General features: G+C 44.2%; 1 protein-coding gene across 1 annotated transcript in view; it reads right to left on the bottom strand.

Moving 5' to 3' along the window:
• Positions 1–6,936: 6,936 nt before the first annotated feature.
• The window catches only part of TMC2 (transmembrane channel like 2), a 29,468-nt gene continuing 21,153 nt past the window's right edge, over positions 6,937–15,251 (bottom strand). Inside the window, exons 16-19 of the mRNA XM_008493198.1 lie at positions 14,312–14,437; positions 10,459–10,537; positions 8,320–8,440; positions 6,937–7,190 (exon numbers count right to left, since the gene is read on the bottom strand). Of these exons, the coding sequence (XP_008491420.1) occupies positions 6,937–7,190; positions 8,320–8,440; positions 10,459–10,537; positions 14,312–14,437 (580 nt within the window). The remainder of the gene's footprint in view (positions 7,191–8,319; positions 8,441–10,458; positions 10,538–14,311; positions 14,438–15,251) is intronic.

Raw genomic sequence — 15,251 nt, forward strand, 5'->3', positions numbered from 1 at the left:
CAGACTGTGATGGAGCAGAGGGTATCTGTGGGGTAAGCTGGAAGGAGGGGATCAGATTGTGCCCGTGAGGTCTTGTTGCATGGCTTGTTGGCGTGGCAATGAGCTTTGCATGATGCTTGGGCCAAAGTCCAACCCCAAAGGCTCTACCCCAGATATATGCAACAGCCATGTATTTGTAGATGGATATTTGTTTTTTCTCCTGGACTTTGGGTTGAATGAGTGCTATGAGCCATGTAAGTCTGATTCATCTCCAACAATGCCGTGGGGCTGGCAGCTTGGTGGATGACCATTTCAAATACACTACTTGCCTTTGGCTTCACTGTCACTACTGATATGTTGCATACCCTGGTGGTGACTTGTCCTGTTTCAGGACAGCTAGATTAGCTCTTCAGAGCCAGCAGGAGGTCTCTAAAGCCACTTACCCTCCTTGTTACTGGCACTGGGGGGACATAAATGGCTGAAAGGGCGTGTGCCTTACATTTGGCTTTCCCTGGAGATAAGTTACAGCAGATTTCCACTGCTTCTTTGGAAGAGGGGCAGCTCTGCCCATGGGTCAGGGTAGTGCAAATGTGGAGGTTCCCCCACTACTGGCGCTCTGCACAGCCAGGTCCCATGTGGGGATGGTGGCAGATGTGTGGCAAGTTGAGCAGGAGCTGTGAAGAGTTTCCTAGGCTGAGCTGAGCTGCACGTCTTTGTAAGGGAAAGATTGCCAGTGGCTCCTTAGTTGTAATTGCATATGTGGTATTGAAATGCTTCTGCAGTCTTCTCCAAAAAGCATTTGGTTTCCTAAGGAGCAGGAGCTTGGCTTGCTGGAGCCTTCTGCAAAACCCCTGCAGCCCTGGCCTTGGGGTTGTTTCACTGCTGTGGCAGCTGCTGGTGTAGCTGAGGGACCTGCAGGCTGAGCTGTGCTGCTGTGATGGCAGGGAAGCTCTGCTGCATGTCCAGGGCTGTATGGCTGTGCCCAAGCTGCTGTAGCAAAGTGCTCTGGCTGATGAAGAAGGCATCTTTTTATGGTTTTCATTATGATGGTATTTGTTTGTTTGTTTGTTAATTTTTTTTTTTTTTGGCTCTTTACTTGACTCCAAGTTCTCCCGGTACTTGATTTAAGTAAATCTGATAATAAACTTCATATTTTGAAGATCCTGAACATCTGCTTATGTACTCAATTATTTACTGCTGCTTCCGTGGAAAATACAAAAAGAGAAAGTCTCATAAGTGTGAAGTGTTTTCTAATTAGAGGTAAGTTTGGATCTGGAGCCTTTTGCAGAAGTCTTGGTTCTGTTCTCCAAAACAGCTTTGCTTTGAGGGAGGGAGAATGAGGAAAGAGGAAGGACACAGCTCTTTGAGATGTTCCTGCAGCTGCTGTTCACCAATAAGGATGGGATCATTAACTCATTTTTAATAATATTCTACCTACTGCTAAGCTGATCTGCACACTTGTTTACTGTGATGGTTTGCCCGTCCTTGAGGAGTCCAGGTATCAGTGCTATGCTACTACGGTTGTCTTTATTTTATCTTCAACTGAGCTGAAGATATTTTTTTTTCTCCCTCTCACATTGTCTGCAGAGTGATGGCATTGACAGCTTCTGCAAGCATCACTCAGTTCCCACTAGAGATGCTCCCTTCACCTCTATTCTTGCTTTAATATCCTCCAGCTTTTTCCTTGCAAAATTTTTTCATTGCTTGGTATGCAGCAGCAATGGGTGCTGTGCATACCCCTGTCCAGGCTCCGAGGGGCCTCTGGGACTCCTGAATGTGTCTAACCTATCTGTTTGCTAAAGCTGGGGATATAAATCCTCCTGATTTAAGCTGGGTTAAATGATGCTAATTCCCACTCCAACTCTCTTGGGCATGAGCCTCTGGAGAGCCTGGCTGAGCTCAGCCCCCAGGGCATTTGTGTCCATTGAGAAGCAGGGGAGACCCTCTATGGTTGCACCTCTCTCCCCTTGGCTGCTCTGCTGCCTTTGGGTGGCTTTTGCCCATCCGGCCTTTGCATGGAGGTTTGATGCTGTTGCCTGCTGCATGGCTGTGGGCTCTCCTCCTTCCACTTCCGTGCCACCATATGCTCAGTGTGCCAGGCAAAAATGCATCCTCCTGCCTTCCAGTTTTGCTCTGAATCCTAAAGGAGTGGTGCAGAAAATATCAGTCCTGGAACATTTTACAGTCGACTCATCTTTATCTCAGTGCCTGTCACCCAAGATGTGGGAGCTTAGTGGCCTCCGTTCGCTGGGTGCATGGAGGTGGTGGGTACTGATATCAGATTTAGAGACAATGTTCAGTACTGGTTTTGCCTGAATTTAAAGGGGACACAGGGGACTTGGGTCCTGTGATTGGAAGCAAATGATTGCAGCAAAGCCAATACTCCTAGTGTTAGCATTGCATTGGTTATAGTTCATTTAAAACACGATGCTGAATTTGGATTCAGCAATGAGAACTATGTTGTGTGAGAAATGGGCCAGGACCTAGAAATCCTTGGTTTCCAGAGTTACCATTTTTCCCTTGGGGAAAAAACTGTCTGAGCATTTCTGAGTGGTAAAGCCTTGGCTACAGATGAAACCAGGCTGCCACCTGCCAAAGGAGAAGCTGCATCCTCAGGGCTTAGGCAAGTGTCAAGAAAAGCATGATGGGGAGAGAAAAATCCCCACAGCTGTCAGGCCAAAGAGCTGCAGTATTGCATACAGTATAAATCAAAATGAGGGATCACTCTTTAAAGCCTTTCAGTGCACACAACTTTTTTTGTCAGGACATCACTGCTTTGAAGAGATGTAGTTTGGAGGTGCAGTGGGCTCAGGCTTCAAAGGTCCATGTCTGACCTGCTTTGGTGCCAGCAAAAACACCTGATATATGGTCATAGAACAGGACCTGAGCATCCTGGGGTACAGAGAGATGAGCAACTTGCTGCACCCACAGCCTGCCAGGGTCAAGTCTTGCAGGACATCAGGTGGAGTCTTAGTGCATCTTCACCACTGTGGAAGCCACTGTGGTGCTCCTGAATCTGGCGGAGTCCCGGCCCAGCTGAACGTGCTGAGCAGCATACTTTGTGGGGTTGTGCAAAAGTACAGCTGATGGTCTGCATCAGCAGGAAGTTTATTTGGGCATGAGGAACAAATGTCAGTTGTCTTCCTCACCTGGGTTTGCCAGTGAAGGTTTCTCATGGTAGATCTTGAGGGGTGCCTGCACCAGTGTGTCCCATGGCCCCTGTTCCTACAGGGGCTATTATAGTGTTATTCTTATAGCTGAGTGATTTATTTAGCTTAGATGTTTAACAGAGAACACCTCTTCTCATAACCTTGAAAGAACCCAAAAATTCATCCCCAAAGCCCTGGTTCATTAGATGGTATGAGGAAACCCTCCTCTCCCTGCCATGAGCAGTGCTGGGCAATGTTTTTTCTTGGAAAGCTCCATGTAAGCAACCTGACACTGCAGCCTCAAGTGTTCTGAAGATCTCTTTTGGAAGGAACTTACTGATCTGCTGGATTGAAAAGCTGATTTTTCTGCTCTGGGAGAAGCCCCACTATTCTGATACTGAATTCAAGATCAGTGTATTCTTTGCATGTACATGAGATATTTGAATCACTTTGCTGCCTTTATGAGCAAACCTGTTCTGTGGTGTCTACCATTTTCTGTTCATTGTGAGAACAGAATACAGTGTGGCTTGCACTGTGGCTGAGCACAGTATGAAAGAAACAGCTGAATGGCATTTTTAATCCCAGGAGAAGTGTGCATGCTGTGATCTCTTTCAAAGCATGTGTTCAACCGCATGTGTTTTGCAAAATTGTCCTTTCTAATTTTTTTTTTTTTTTTTTTTTTTGTGGAGCCTCTTGTTAATCAGTAATACTGAGCAGATGCTCAATCTTTCCATGCTCTGTCTGGCCAGAGAAATTAAAAACTGATGCCCATGAGAGCTGCATGTTCAAGAACAAGACTTTATTGAGAAGAAGAATAGACAAATTAATCTTAGATTTCTCCTTTTTTTTTTTTTTTTTTCCTCACAACATTTTGGATTTAGCTTTTGAGCTGGTGGCAATAGAAGATCTGAAAAATTTGCAGTGCAGAGGGCTTTTCTGATCATAGATGAATGTAAGCTGTGTGCTGTGTGAGATGTTATTAGGAGGCTCCCACCACACACCACTGAGATTATTTTTTTTTTTCCCCTTGAAGTTAGCCTGAACTCCAGTGGAAGCTTGAGATGGGTGTAATCTTTCATAAAAAGTCAGGGTAAAAGGGTGGGGTGGGAATCAATGCTGAATTCTCAGATAAATATTTACTGTGGTTCATAACAAAAGAAAAATACTCCTTTGTATTTGTGAAGTTAACCTCCAGTTGAATGTGAGTGACTGGTAAATAGGCTGAAAACTGAGAGAGCCAAATTATAATATCTGTCAATATGAAGCCCATGGCTTGGCATTTTTACACCTGTTGCAGCTGTTGTGCTCTGGCAGAGGACCCTGCTGTGAGCTGGAGATGAGGAAGAGAGTTGCCACTGGGCTGCAGAAAATGTTGTATGGCTGCTGCTCTCACCCTTGTACCCTGAAGCCTCTGAGCTTGCAGAAGACATTGATCAATGGGTGAACTTAATGTATTATAATTAGAGAACAGCAAACCTTGAAAGATTAATTAGCTAACGGGCAGTTGTGTGCTCCAGAGATGACAAAATGCTTCATAATGCTCAGTACTATTGCCTGTTTTGGGGGCCTGAATCAGAGAACAGTCAAACCCTGGAATAGTTACCCATATATCTAAGTCTGCAACTGCTTCTTAGGTTTTCAAAACCCATCTGGAGTTCTCTGTAGCTTCTTCATAAAGTTTCTTATTAACCTATATTCTTTGTGCAAATAAATAAATATTCTCTATTTTTTTCCCATGCATGTGTGCACAAATTTCCAGCCCCTGTTTTCTAGCAGAGGTGACACATCTGACAGCACATGTCCCCTTTCCAAACTATGTTTTAATGTGAGATGAGGAGCTAAGAAGAGGGAATTCCTCTTCCCCATTCTGCAAGCATTCCCTAAGATGCAGGAGCCTGCAGGGCAGACTGGTTGGGCTGAAATCAAGGCACTGAGTTGTAGCTGCAACATCCTTTCTGTTCCCCCAGCACTTTCTGGCCAATATTTTCTACTGACAGCTGCAGAGAAGCATAGGGGACAGCAGCCTCTGTATCCTGAAAAAAGGTCTCATCTTGTCTGGCTTTTTTCCAGTTCAGTGGCTGGGTATCCACAGATCGAGGTGGCAGGGAAGGCAACTGCAGAATTGTTGCATCAGCAACTCTCCCAGCCAAGAGAAAAGACAAGACCTTATCTGTGAGAGCAAGGTCAGGAAAATGTTCTCCCAAGACCAGGAAAGAAATCTGATGAGCATCTTCCCATGCAGGGGCTTTTTGGGAGAATGAGTGACCCTGATTCTTCCCGGGGAAGAGTTCCCTGGGAACCAAACTGACTTTGAGCTGTACTCCAGGGACAGGTATTTCTACAAAAATCTCATTGACTTTTCTGTATCTGAAAGCAAAATATAATGATTTAATTTTTGAAGAAATTCTGAATTCTCCTGTTTAATTCTTGCTTGTATCTCCTGGAAGTACTTCTCTAGGACTGGTCTCTCATAAATCCCAGACATCAAAAAATGAACTAGGTGTCTATCTACAAATGAGGACAACACAGTGTTTAAGCTCTAAATTCCTTTGAAGAATCAGATGCCTAAACACTTTTGTCAGTTGGGATGTGAAAAATGAAATCCTTTTCCCAATCTACCTCACATCTGACATAACTTGGCTCCTTTGCCCAGCTCCTTGAAGGCTGAACATTCCCAGACTGAAGGTCAAATGATCCATACTCTGTCAAGCCATAGAGAATAAATTTCCTGTCCTGAATGTATTGAGTGACAAGATTTGTGGCATTTAGTGGAAAAATTCAAGGTGAGAACCTTTAATTCCAATATCCCAGCTGTAGTGGAATTGTTACTAGCTATATTTATGGGTTGTTTTTACTGAAAACCATGAGTTTATTTTTACAGACTTTTTTAATGAAGAGAACATACATGCAAAGATCAGACCTAAAGTGGCTGGGATGGGTTTGCATCAGCAACAAAAAGAAGCTGTAGGTGTCCTGCCATGAGGTCCTGGGAAGTCCTGTAGATCTGGAAGATACTATCCTTAAGTTGCACCAGAAATTCCTAACTGGCTGTAACAAGAAACTAGGCCAAAGCACTTCCAGTCTTTCTGTTGTTGTAGGTGGTATCACTAAATTAGGTGTCATATCTAGGAACTGAAATAATGCTGCAAACTTCTGTCAACAGACTATGAAAAGAGGGCTTGAGTGGGAACTGAGAGAAAGGGGTGGTGAGGAACACAATGTGTTGAAACAAAAAGAGGGAAGTTTGGAGGAGGTAGACTGGGGGAAAGCTACAAGAAAGGGTGAAATGCAGGCTGCAGACCTTCTCCTTTGCTCATCTAGTAGGAGTTCCCCTATTCCTAGTAGCAGCTGCCATGCAGCTGGAAAGGGACATTCACTTTTAAAAAAGAATACTGAATTCCTCAGGTAGAAGGACAGCAAAAACCCCAAAACAACACCAAAACCCTTTGTTGAAATGACAGGTAAACTCTCACTACTTTTATTAACTGCAGAAGCCTTTGAAGGGACTGACAAGCACTCACACCGTAGGGCTGTGTCCTCTAGATAGTGACTTAGGATTTCCATGGCTGATTTTCATCCCGACCATCTCTTCTTCCCTTTGGGATCAAAATCAGCGCAGCCGTTGCAGGTCGCAGCCCCAAAGTGCCACTAAGCTCCTAAACACAGCTGTTCTATAAGTAGTCAGTGTTGAGTAGATAAAGGTCACCCTGAGTGTGCAACCCACATACAGTAATAATTTCCAGCTGAAACCCTGATTGTTCATGCAGCACCTCTATTTTAATGTCAGATAGGAGAAACATTGCTGACCTTATCGAGCAGCATATGAGTAGTGTGGTTGCCCTCTCCCCCTTCCAGGGAGTGGTCCCAGTGGGTGTCCCCTTGGCATGGGCTGGCCAGGGTAAGGTGCCCAGACACCCAGTGGTGGTGGCTGTGTCACAAAGACGTGTGGCGGTGGAGTGAATGCTGCTCCTCTCCCACCAGGCATGGGGCTGCCGGGCAGGGGTGCTGCTTTGCCTTGTTTCCCAACAGGGCTGGTTCTGTTAGGAGACTCTGTTTTCTTGTCTAGAACAAAAAAGTTATTTTCTTGAAGACAAACATGACTGTTCTTTCTCTGGTTTTAAAAGCAGATATTTTTTAAAAAACAAATTATGTTTTTAATAGATGCAATAACTCGAGTGTCTGGGGGGTTGTGTTTGAGCATCTGAGTGAAGAAACCATAAGACCTTTGGACTGTTTCTAGAATGTGTCCCTGCTGCCTGAGCCCTTTTTGCATGTTCTGACTGAGGTGTTTACAAGACATGACAGTCCTACCAGCTGTGGTGGTACACCTCTAGCCATGTAGTAGTACTGGGTAGTTGCTGACTCTAGTCTCTATTTTTCTATGCACCTACAATGCTGCCAGCAATATTTCTATTTAAATGTCACTTTATGAACCCTGCATCTGCTCTGGGGTGAATCTGCCTCGGGTTAGTCTGAACTTTCCAACTCATCTCGGCCTCTCTAGGGAACAGCCCATCTAAATGTGAGAGGGTTATGGTGGCACTCTAGTCTGCTTTTCTCATCTGCATCAAGATAAAAATAAAAATATTTAATGTATTGCAATGTTTCTCTGAAATGAGAGCAGGAGGCTCTGGTGGTCAGCAAATGGCTGGTTCAGACCAAGCCTGGAGGAACTGTCTTCCTTGAGAGTGCCTGGGAGCATAGAGCCAGTGCCTCCTCCCACATCTTTCTGCCCAGCCACTCAGCCCCTCAGCAGAGCTTGCAGCACACCTTGATTTTCCCTAAGAACAATGTGGTCTCATTCATAATGAATTCTCCAGTGAAAACCTCAATTTTGGAAAGAGCCTGTGTTTGGCTCCACTCATCAGCACAGAAACAACACTGAAGTTTCATTGTTGGTCCCAGAATAAATTGCTGGTTTCATGACAGGCATGCTTAGAAGTTGCCATTAAGAATCATAATTCTGATTACAGTTCCCACACTGTGATAAACCTGTGTGAGACATAATCCAGTCTGAGAACTTGCCCTAACTGGGTGTCTGATGGACTTTCTATAAGTGGGCAAAATCGGTCCTAATTTTACTCATCCAGTCCCTTGCAATTTTGTATCACTTCTCAATCTTCCTCGGTCATTGTTGGGTGGCAAAAAGGGCTTTTTCAGGAGGATTGTGGGGAGGATGGTTTGTTTTTACCTTCTGCTTGTTTAGGGTGCCTTTCACTATTAGTTTTTGGTGTAAGTAACTCCTCCAGATCTTGAAGCATCGGGTTAGTGCTTGCTTTGTTGTTTCTCTTGTTTTTCTCCTCTTGGCGTTGCTGCATCAATAAAAAAGCACCATCAGGTTTAGTTTGAAACTGCAGATCTAATCTGTGAAATGGTGGCCTGATGTCATGTTTGACCTGGCTAAGTGTTTGTTGATATGAACAGAACGTCCTTGCCAACTTCACTGAATCTTGTTCTGCTGGCCAAGGGCTTCAAGGAAAGAAAGTACATCCCAGACAGGACTGGGAAGTGGGAAGTGATGGCTGGTCCTAGTAGGGCAAAGCACTTGCTGATAACGTTATTTAAGTCTGCCAGGCTGTCTATGTGTTACTCCATCTGCAAATCTGGCCTCCCTGGGGCTTTTGTTTGTTTTAAATGTGGCCCTCTCAGGAGGGGAGGGCATCAGTGATAAATGCCAGAGGAAGAAGAGGAAGGCAATGCAGCATGGGGATGGGCTCTAGGGCTGTCTTTGGTTTTACTTGCATATCTTCAAAAAGATTTCCTTCGGGATAGCAGAAAGAGGAAAATACCTGGGGGCTGTTTCTGCTCAGGACAAGCATGCTGGATAGAGAAAGGTTGGAGGGACTCCGTTCCAGCACCATTTTATCTCCCAAAAGCATGATCTGTCTTGTGTGCTTGAGCCATGAAATTCAAGGTGGCTTGGGGCCTTGATACAGGTCCTAACCTGCAGAGCAGCCTCCATCCATTCTGCAAACGTGGTAGACTTTGGGGACAACCATGGCAGATCTCTCTGAGCTTAGCAGCCCATTGCTTCAGCCACTGATGGGCTCCAACCACTGACCACATGTCATGACAAGGCAGCTCCCAACCCTTGTTCTCTCAGCAGTGGGGCTGTGCTGATGCCCTCCCTTTCCCCTGCCCTGCTGGGTAACCCTCCTCTTGCCAGGTCTGGCTGTCTCAGCAAACCTAAGGATGCCTCTGGGACAAAGATACACAAGAGCAAGCGCGTGTCTGGAGATGGTTCTGCTCTTCTGAGGAGTCCTGGGCCCTGCTTTGTGATCCCTCCATGGGGTTTTTTGCTCCCATAAACCCCAATCACAGCTCTTTTGTGCAGCATGAGATAGACTACGTGCACCTAAGTGCCAGAGTGCTGTAGCATGCGCTCAACTCTTGCAATAGTTGAGGATGCCCTGTGCACCAAGACACTTATTTTAAGCTGTGTGCATGAGAGATCAGTTCTGGAGCATTCAGATGTAATTTTATGGGGCCTCATTTCTCAGTGGTCACATCCACACCTTTAATGTAACACTGCTCTCTGCTTTGTGGCTCACTGTGGCATTGCTTCCTTGGATTAGGTCCTGACCTTTACCAGTAGAATGATGCCAGTCCTTTGATGGCATCATATCCTCTCTGATGCAAGGTTTGATATTTTGGCCACATCTGTGTAGTACAAAACAGCACGGAGTTTGAGACCCACCAGGAAAGCTCTGGGAGAAACTGGTGCTGTCAGATCCCCCCAGGCCCTGGTGGCAGTTTCCCATTGAGACTCAGTAAATCAGCAGAGCTTCACTTTTGCAGGTATTCTGCTGCCAGATCCAATTCATATTAATTCAGGGGTCCTTGCATTGTGGTCTTCTGCATGTTGCAACTTCTCCCAGCTCTGAATATCATGAGGTTCGAATCCTACCCTGCTAATTCAAGTAATTGCATCTGTCAGAATCATGCTTTCCCTATCTGCATGGCAGATAGACAGATCTCCCCTTGTACAACATCTGACTATGGTTTTGATAGGCTTATTATTGTTCCTGGAAAACCTCAGACTGCAAATAATTTCTTCACTTTTGAGGTAATTTATTTTTGTTGGTGAAAAGTCCAGTTTATTGGAAAACTCACAGTAGTTTTGATGCATGAAATAACCTATCATGGGATGTGACCTTTCTTTGCAGTTAGCCATTAAATACCATCGGAGAACACTAAATAAGCACCAAGTGTGTCTTCCTATTGTGTCACTACTGTGTTGAGAAGCAAAGAGAACTTTATTAGCTTGTGTTGCATATCAGACTTGAGATGCATGGTATTTCAGAGATGGCTTTGTGAGCTCAGTACTTACCATTTGTATTTTCTTCTTCAGGTCTGCATTGGCGCGCTGGTACGCTTCAGCCACAGCATTTAGGTAGTAGATGGCGAGGCTACAAAAACAAACATGTCTCTGTAGTGATAGCATCAGGGGAGAGAGAAAGCTTGACAGGGACAAAACTTTTAATTTTTGCCTACCTTCTAATGTCTAGTTTCCCCAGCAGATGTCTCCAAAAGTGCCTTATAGGTCCAAGGCTTAGGAGAAATTCAGGCTGCCTCGTGGCATAGAATCATAGAATCATTTGGGTTGGAAAAGACTTAAGGTCTTTAGGTCCAATCATTAACCCAGCACTGCCAAGTCCACCACTAAATTCTGTTCCTAAGCAGCACATCTACAGGTCTTTAAAATACCTTCAGGGTGGTATTTAAACCACTTCCCTGAGCAGCCTATTACAATTTTTGACAACCCTTTCTGTGGAGAAGTTTTTCCTGATGTCCGATCTAAACCTCTCCTGGTGCAACTTGAGGCCCTTTCCTCTGGTTCTATCGCTTATTACTTGGGAGAAGAGATCAGCCCCCACCTCACTACAAACTCCTTTCAGGTAATTGTAGAGTGTGATAAGGTCTCCCCCCCCTCAGCTTCCTTTTCTCCAGACTAAACAGCCCCAGTTCCCTCAGCTGCTCCTCTTAAGAAGTTCTCTAGACCCTTCACCACCTTTTTTGCTCTTTGGACACACTCCAGCACAGTCAGGTCAGATGGGCTGAGCCAGTGCAGTAGGTCACTTCTGCTAAAACAATAGAGAAGTGACAGTCCTACCCTCTTGTCCCTGCCTTAGCTGGCCACAAGCTCCCTCTGCTTCCATCCCACTAACCTTGGCTCTCAGGTCTTTCCTTGGTGGAGAGCCCATTCATCTCATCACCTGGGTGAAAACCAACTCAGCTTATAAAACACATGGCTGCTATGACTCAAAGAAAAGACAAAGCAGGCACCAGGTCACACAGAGAACTTCAAGTAAAAGGAAACAAGAAAAATAGTGGCAGACAGCAGTCCTCAAGGTACAGTCCACCCACCCCTTGGCTAGGATCAATTGCCTTCTGCAGCCCAACACATGAGGCTGTCAGGAGTGAGCAGAGATGGGGACCAAGGGTGAGCCAGAGTTAGATTGAAGCAGAGCCACTGGCTTTTATTTCAAACCCTATTTTTGCAAAAAGGACATGCCAAAACCAGGGAAAAAACTGAGCCAAGTTGGAGGGAACTGAAAGGCAAGCGGGATGGGAGAGGACGTGCTGGCAGTCAGCCTTTGGCACATGGGGAGGTGAGTGTTATAAAACATGCCCAAGTGTCTAAGGCTGTCTTGCCACCACTGCCACTCACCAGCCAGTGATATTTTGGTTGTCAAAAATGTCTCCTCCTGCTTTTGTAAAGTGCTTTTATTCTCCTAAACTGTAAACATCATCTGCTCAGTAGCTCTGAGCCATTCCCAGGAAAAGCACCAGCAGTTCAGTTCATCACTACGGATTTTTAAACTGTTTTTAAAAAGAAAGTAAAAAATTACCTTATAAAAGGAAGGGGGAAAAAAGAGAGAGAGACAGATGAACTAAAAATAGTTTCCTGACAGTTCATAACCTGCTTTAAGGCCACAAAGTTACCATGTACTGGCATGATGGTTTCCAGGTGGCAGGTCAGGAGGATTTAGTCTCCATGGCCTTTCTTGAGGATTTTTGGTGGGGTCTGTCTGGAGGAAACAAGTGCTTCCTTTTGCCTAGTATTTACCCAGAACTCAGTTTTTATGAATTTGAAAATTGTTATTTTTTATCTTTAAGGATGCATTAGGTTTATTTCTTCTACACTGTTGAACTTATTGCTTAGAAAATCTATTGCTTTGTAATCCAGGGCTTTGGTGCTGATCTGCTGCTTCTATTGTGACCAACAAGGATCTAAATGCTCAAAGCTGCCCTACTTTCATCAAGATAACTAGATCTGCTTATTCAAAATATATCTTGTATGTACTCTGTTTCTCAGCTGCCTTCTCATTTAATTCCCATTCCTTTCCTAGTCTTTTCTCACCATAGCACATCAGCTGCCAGCATCCTCTCTAACCACCACAGCTTCCACCTCTTCTGACTCGTGTGTTTAATGAGGCACTGATGGGAAAGGTGTGAACTCACAAGATCTCCCAGATCCTGTCAGATATGAGCCTGCTCAATAGAGCAATCTAAGCCTGAGTTTCCTCTGTCCTTGGTTTATTGCAGGTTTATAGTTCAAGGGAGATTAAATTTGTCTAAGACTGAGCTGCCCCCAAGGGGTCTTGAGAGGGAGAAGGGAAAGGGAAAGTACCACAGAAAAGGGATTTGGAGGGATAACTTTGCTGTGGGGAAGGGCTAGCTGGCTGCTGGACATTTGTACACAGCCAACTCACCACTGGAACAACTGACCACCGACTAGCAGGGGGTTCTCCTTCACCACTGTGAATAGAACCTGAGGGAGGTACTGCTCAGGGGGCTCAGATTTCTGCCAGGAAGCTGTGTATGTGTCAGGGACTGTGTGTGGACTCACATGTTTTGCAACATGAAAAATTAATGACAAGACAAAGGGAACGCACGCAGATGTAAATGTAATGTTCAACAAATGCAATTAAAAACCTGTCAAAAAGCACAGTTTTTTAAAGTGATGCTAAGCACAAGTATTAATAAGTCATTGATTGTTTTTAAAAGTGATTTTAAATAAATGCAAATAAAAAACATCCAAAAACATTTTCTAAAAAAAAATGCTAAGCAAGTGCACTTAGAAAGCATCAACCCATGGTTTAAAAAGTGATGCTTAGGACTGTGACCTGAAGTGAGCTGTTCGTAATACATTTGATTCAGTTGCCTTTATCTCATAATTTTTTCATTTCTCACGAATGAGCTGCCTTTATCTTATCTTATTTAGATTAAAATGAGTAAGTAGTTTGAGGCAGGTAAAGGGATGAGAGGTCATTTTCAGTTTAATTTGGATTAAGAAACTTCATAACATATTAACTTTTGTTTGAATTTAATGGCATCATCTTCAGTGTGAAGGATCACAGTGCCCAGATCAATACAGAAGCCCATCTCCATTGTGTGCAGATGCCCTAAGAAGACTCTGATCATGAAAGCATATTTAATAACACTCCCCAGCCCCTTCCCTGTCTCCCACTGTTTAGTCTGGAGAGTTCAGAGCTGCCTACAAAATTTGGCCATGGCTCTCCTACTCATTTTGATAGCTAAGGAAGCCTTTAGAACAATGCCAAAAGTATCTTTTTTGGTTTTTAAAAAGAGAAATTGGCTTGGTCCTAGTCCTGCTGAAGGTTTTAGGGATTAAGTGTGGTTTCAAATCTGAAACGGTCAGACATCACTGGAACAAATTCCAGATGCATTATTTGGAAACAAACAAACAAACCCAAACAAAGCAATAAAAAACCAAACCAAAACAAAAAAGCTAACCAAAAAACCTCCCCCCAAAACATAGCTCTTTGTATTATTGAAACTTGGTTTTTGAATGCCCTGGCTTGGCAGGGCTGGAAATACCACCAGCTGTGATAGAAATTGCTTCTACCAAAATGTACCAGGCTGAGACTGTCCATTTATCTCCTGCTGGCTACAGAAAATTTTTTATATGGAAGCTCTGACAGCCTTGATATCCATGAGGCCCCTATCAGCAGTGCATTTCATCTTCAAAGTTGTGTTTAATTGGGTCAGGAAACTAAATTTTGGGTTGGGTGAAGGTGAGGGGGGTGGAGAGCATGTGTCTGCCCTCATCCAGGCTGTTATCTCAGCAGAAGTTGTACCTGGACCTCACTAGCATCCCAGCCTTTTTTTCAACCTTCTCCCCCAGCCAGGCATGTAGTGTTGCAAGGAAAACTTACACCATGAGCAGAATTGCAGGGATGATCAGTCCTGGATTTGCCACACAGCTGAAGATCTTGGCAACAAAAACTGGGAAATCGAGCTCAATGGTCTCTTGAATGACTTCATACATCCTTTTCTTTCCACTGGAAAGACAAATGACCAGTTATGGAGTGTAAGTATTTCCTAGATGGACAAAATAACTCCTAATTGAACAATGATAAATAGAATGTTTCTTTTCTCTTTCAGTGAGCATCAGCTTGCTGTTGGCCACCAAAGATGTGGACATGCCTTTATTTTGAATTATCTGTTGGTCCAGCCATTCCCACATGTCCCCATTGCTTATAAGAATAGTCTTTGCTAGGCCAACTTCCTCCTGGAGTCAATACATTTATTTCCACATCTGGCTTCTTTGAATTCTGGCAGTTTACACCCCTGAAATGTATAAATGCCTAAAAAGATTGGAGTAACCATACATTTCTGATGAAAATAGTCCTAAATATGGCCTTTTCATGGTGGAGATGACTTTCCATATGCAAATTCCGTCTTTCTGAAATAATGAGCCAACTTGAAGAGCTGCTAAGTAATGACAAAAATAGCAAGCTGTGATTATTCCTTAATAGGAAACTCAGTGGAAGAATAATTTCAAACCAGATTGATAAAGCAGATGAGAGTATTCTGTATGAAAGGAGAACAAATCTGTAAAAAGCTGGATTACGTAATTGACCTTCATCTCTCCCCAGCATCTTTGGGCCTGTGAATTCAACCCAGCAAGTCCTATTCCACATCTTTAGCCTTGTTGTCTCCTGGGATCTGGCAGAATTCTGCTCAGGAAGGTATTATACTCTGTCCTGATGACTGAGAGTCAATAAAGAAAAACTTGGCTGAACAGGATCCCATCATCATCATCAGATGCCTTAAGCCCGGGAGAACTGACTTTCAGTCAAGTTGAGAGGGTGT

Source organism: Calypte anna, chromosome 2, assembly GCF_003957555.1.
Source record: "Calypte anna isolate BGI_N300 chromosome 2, bCalAnn1_v1.p, whole genome shotgun sequence".
In the NCBI taxonomy this organism is placed as follows: domain Eukaryota; kingdom Metazoa; phylum Chordata; class Aves; order Apodiformes; family Trochilidae; genus Calypte; species Calypte anna.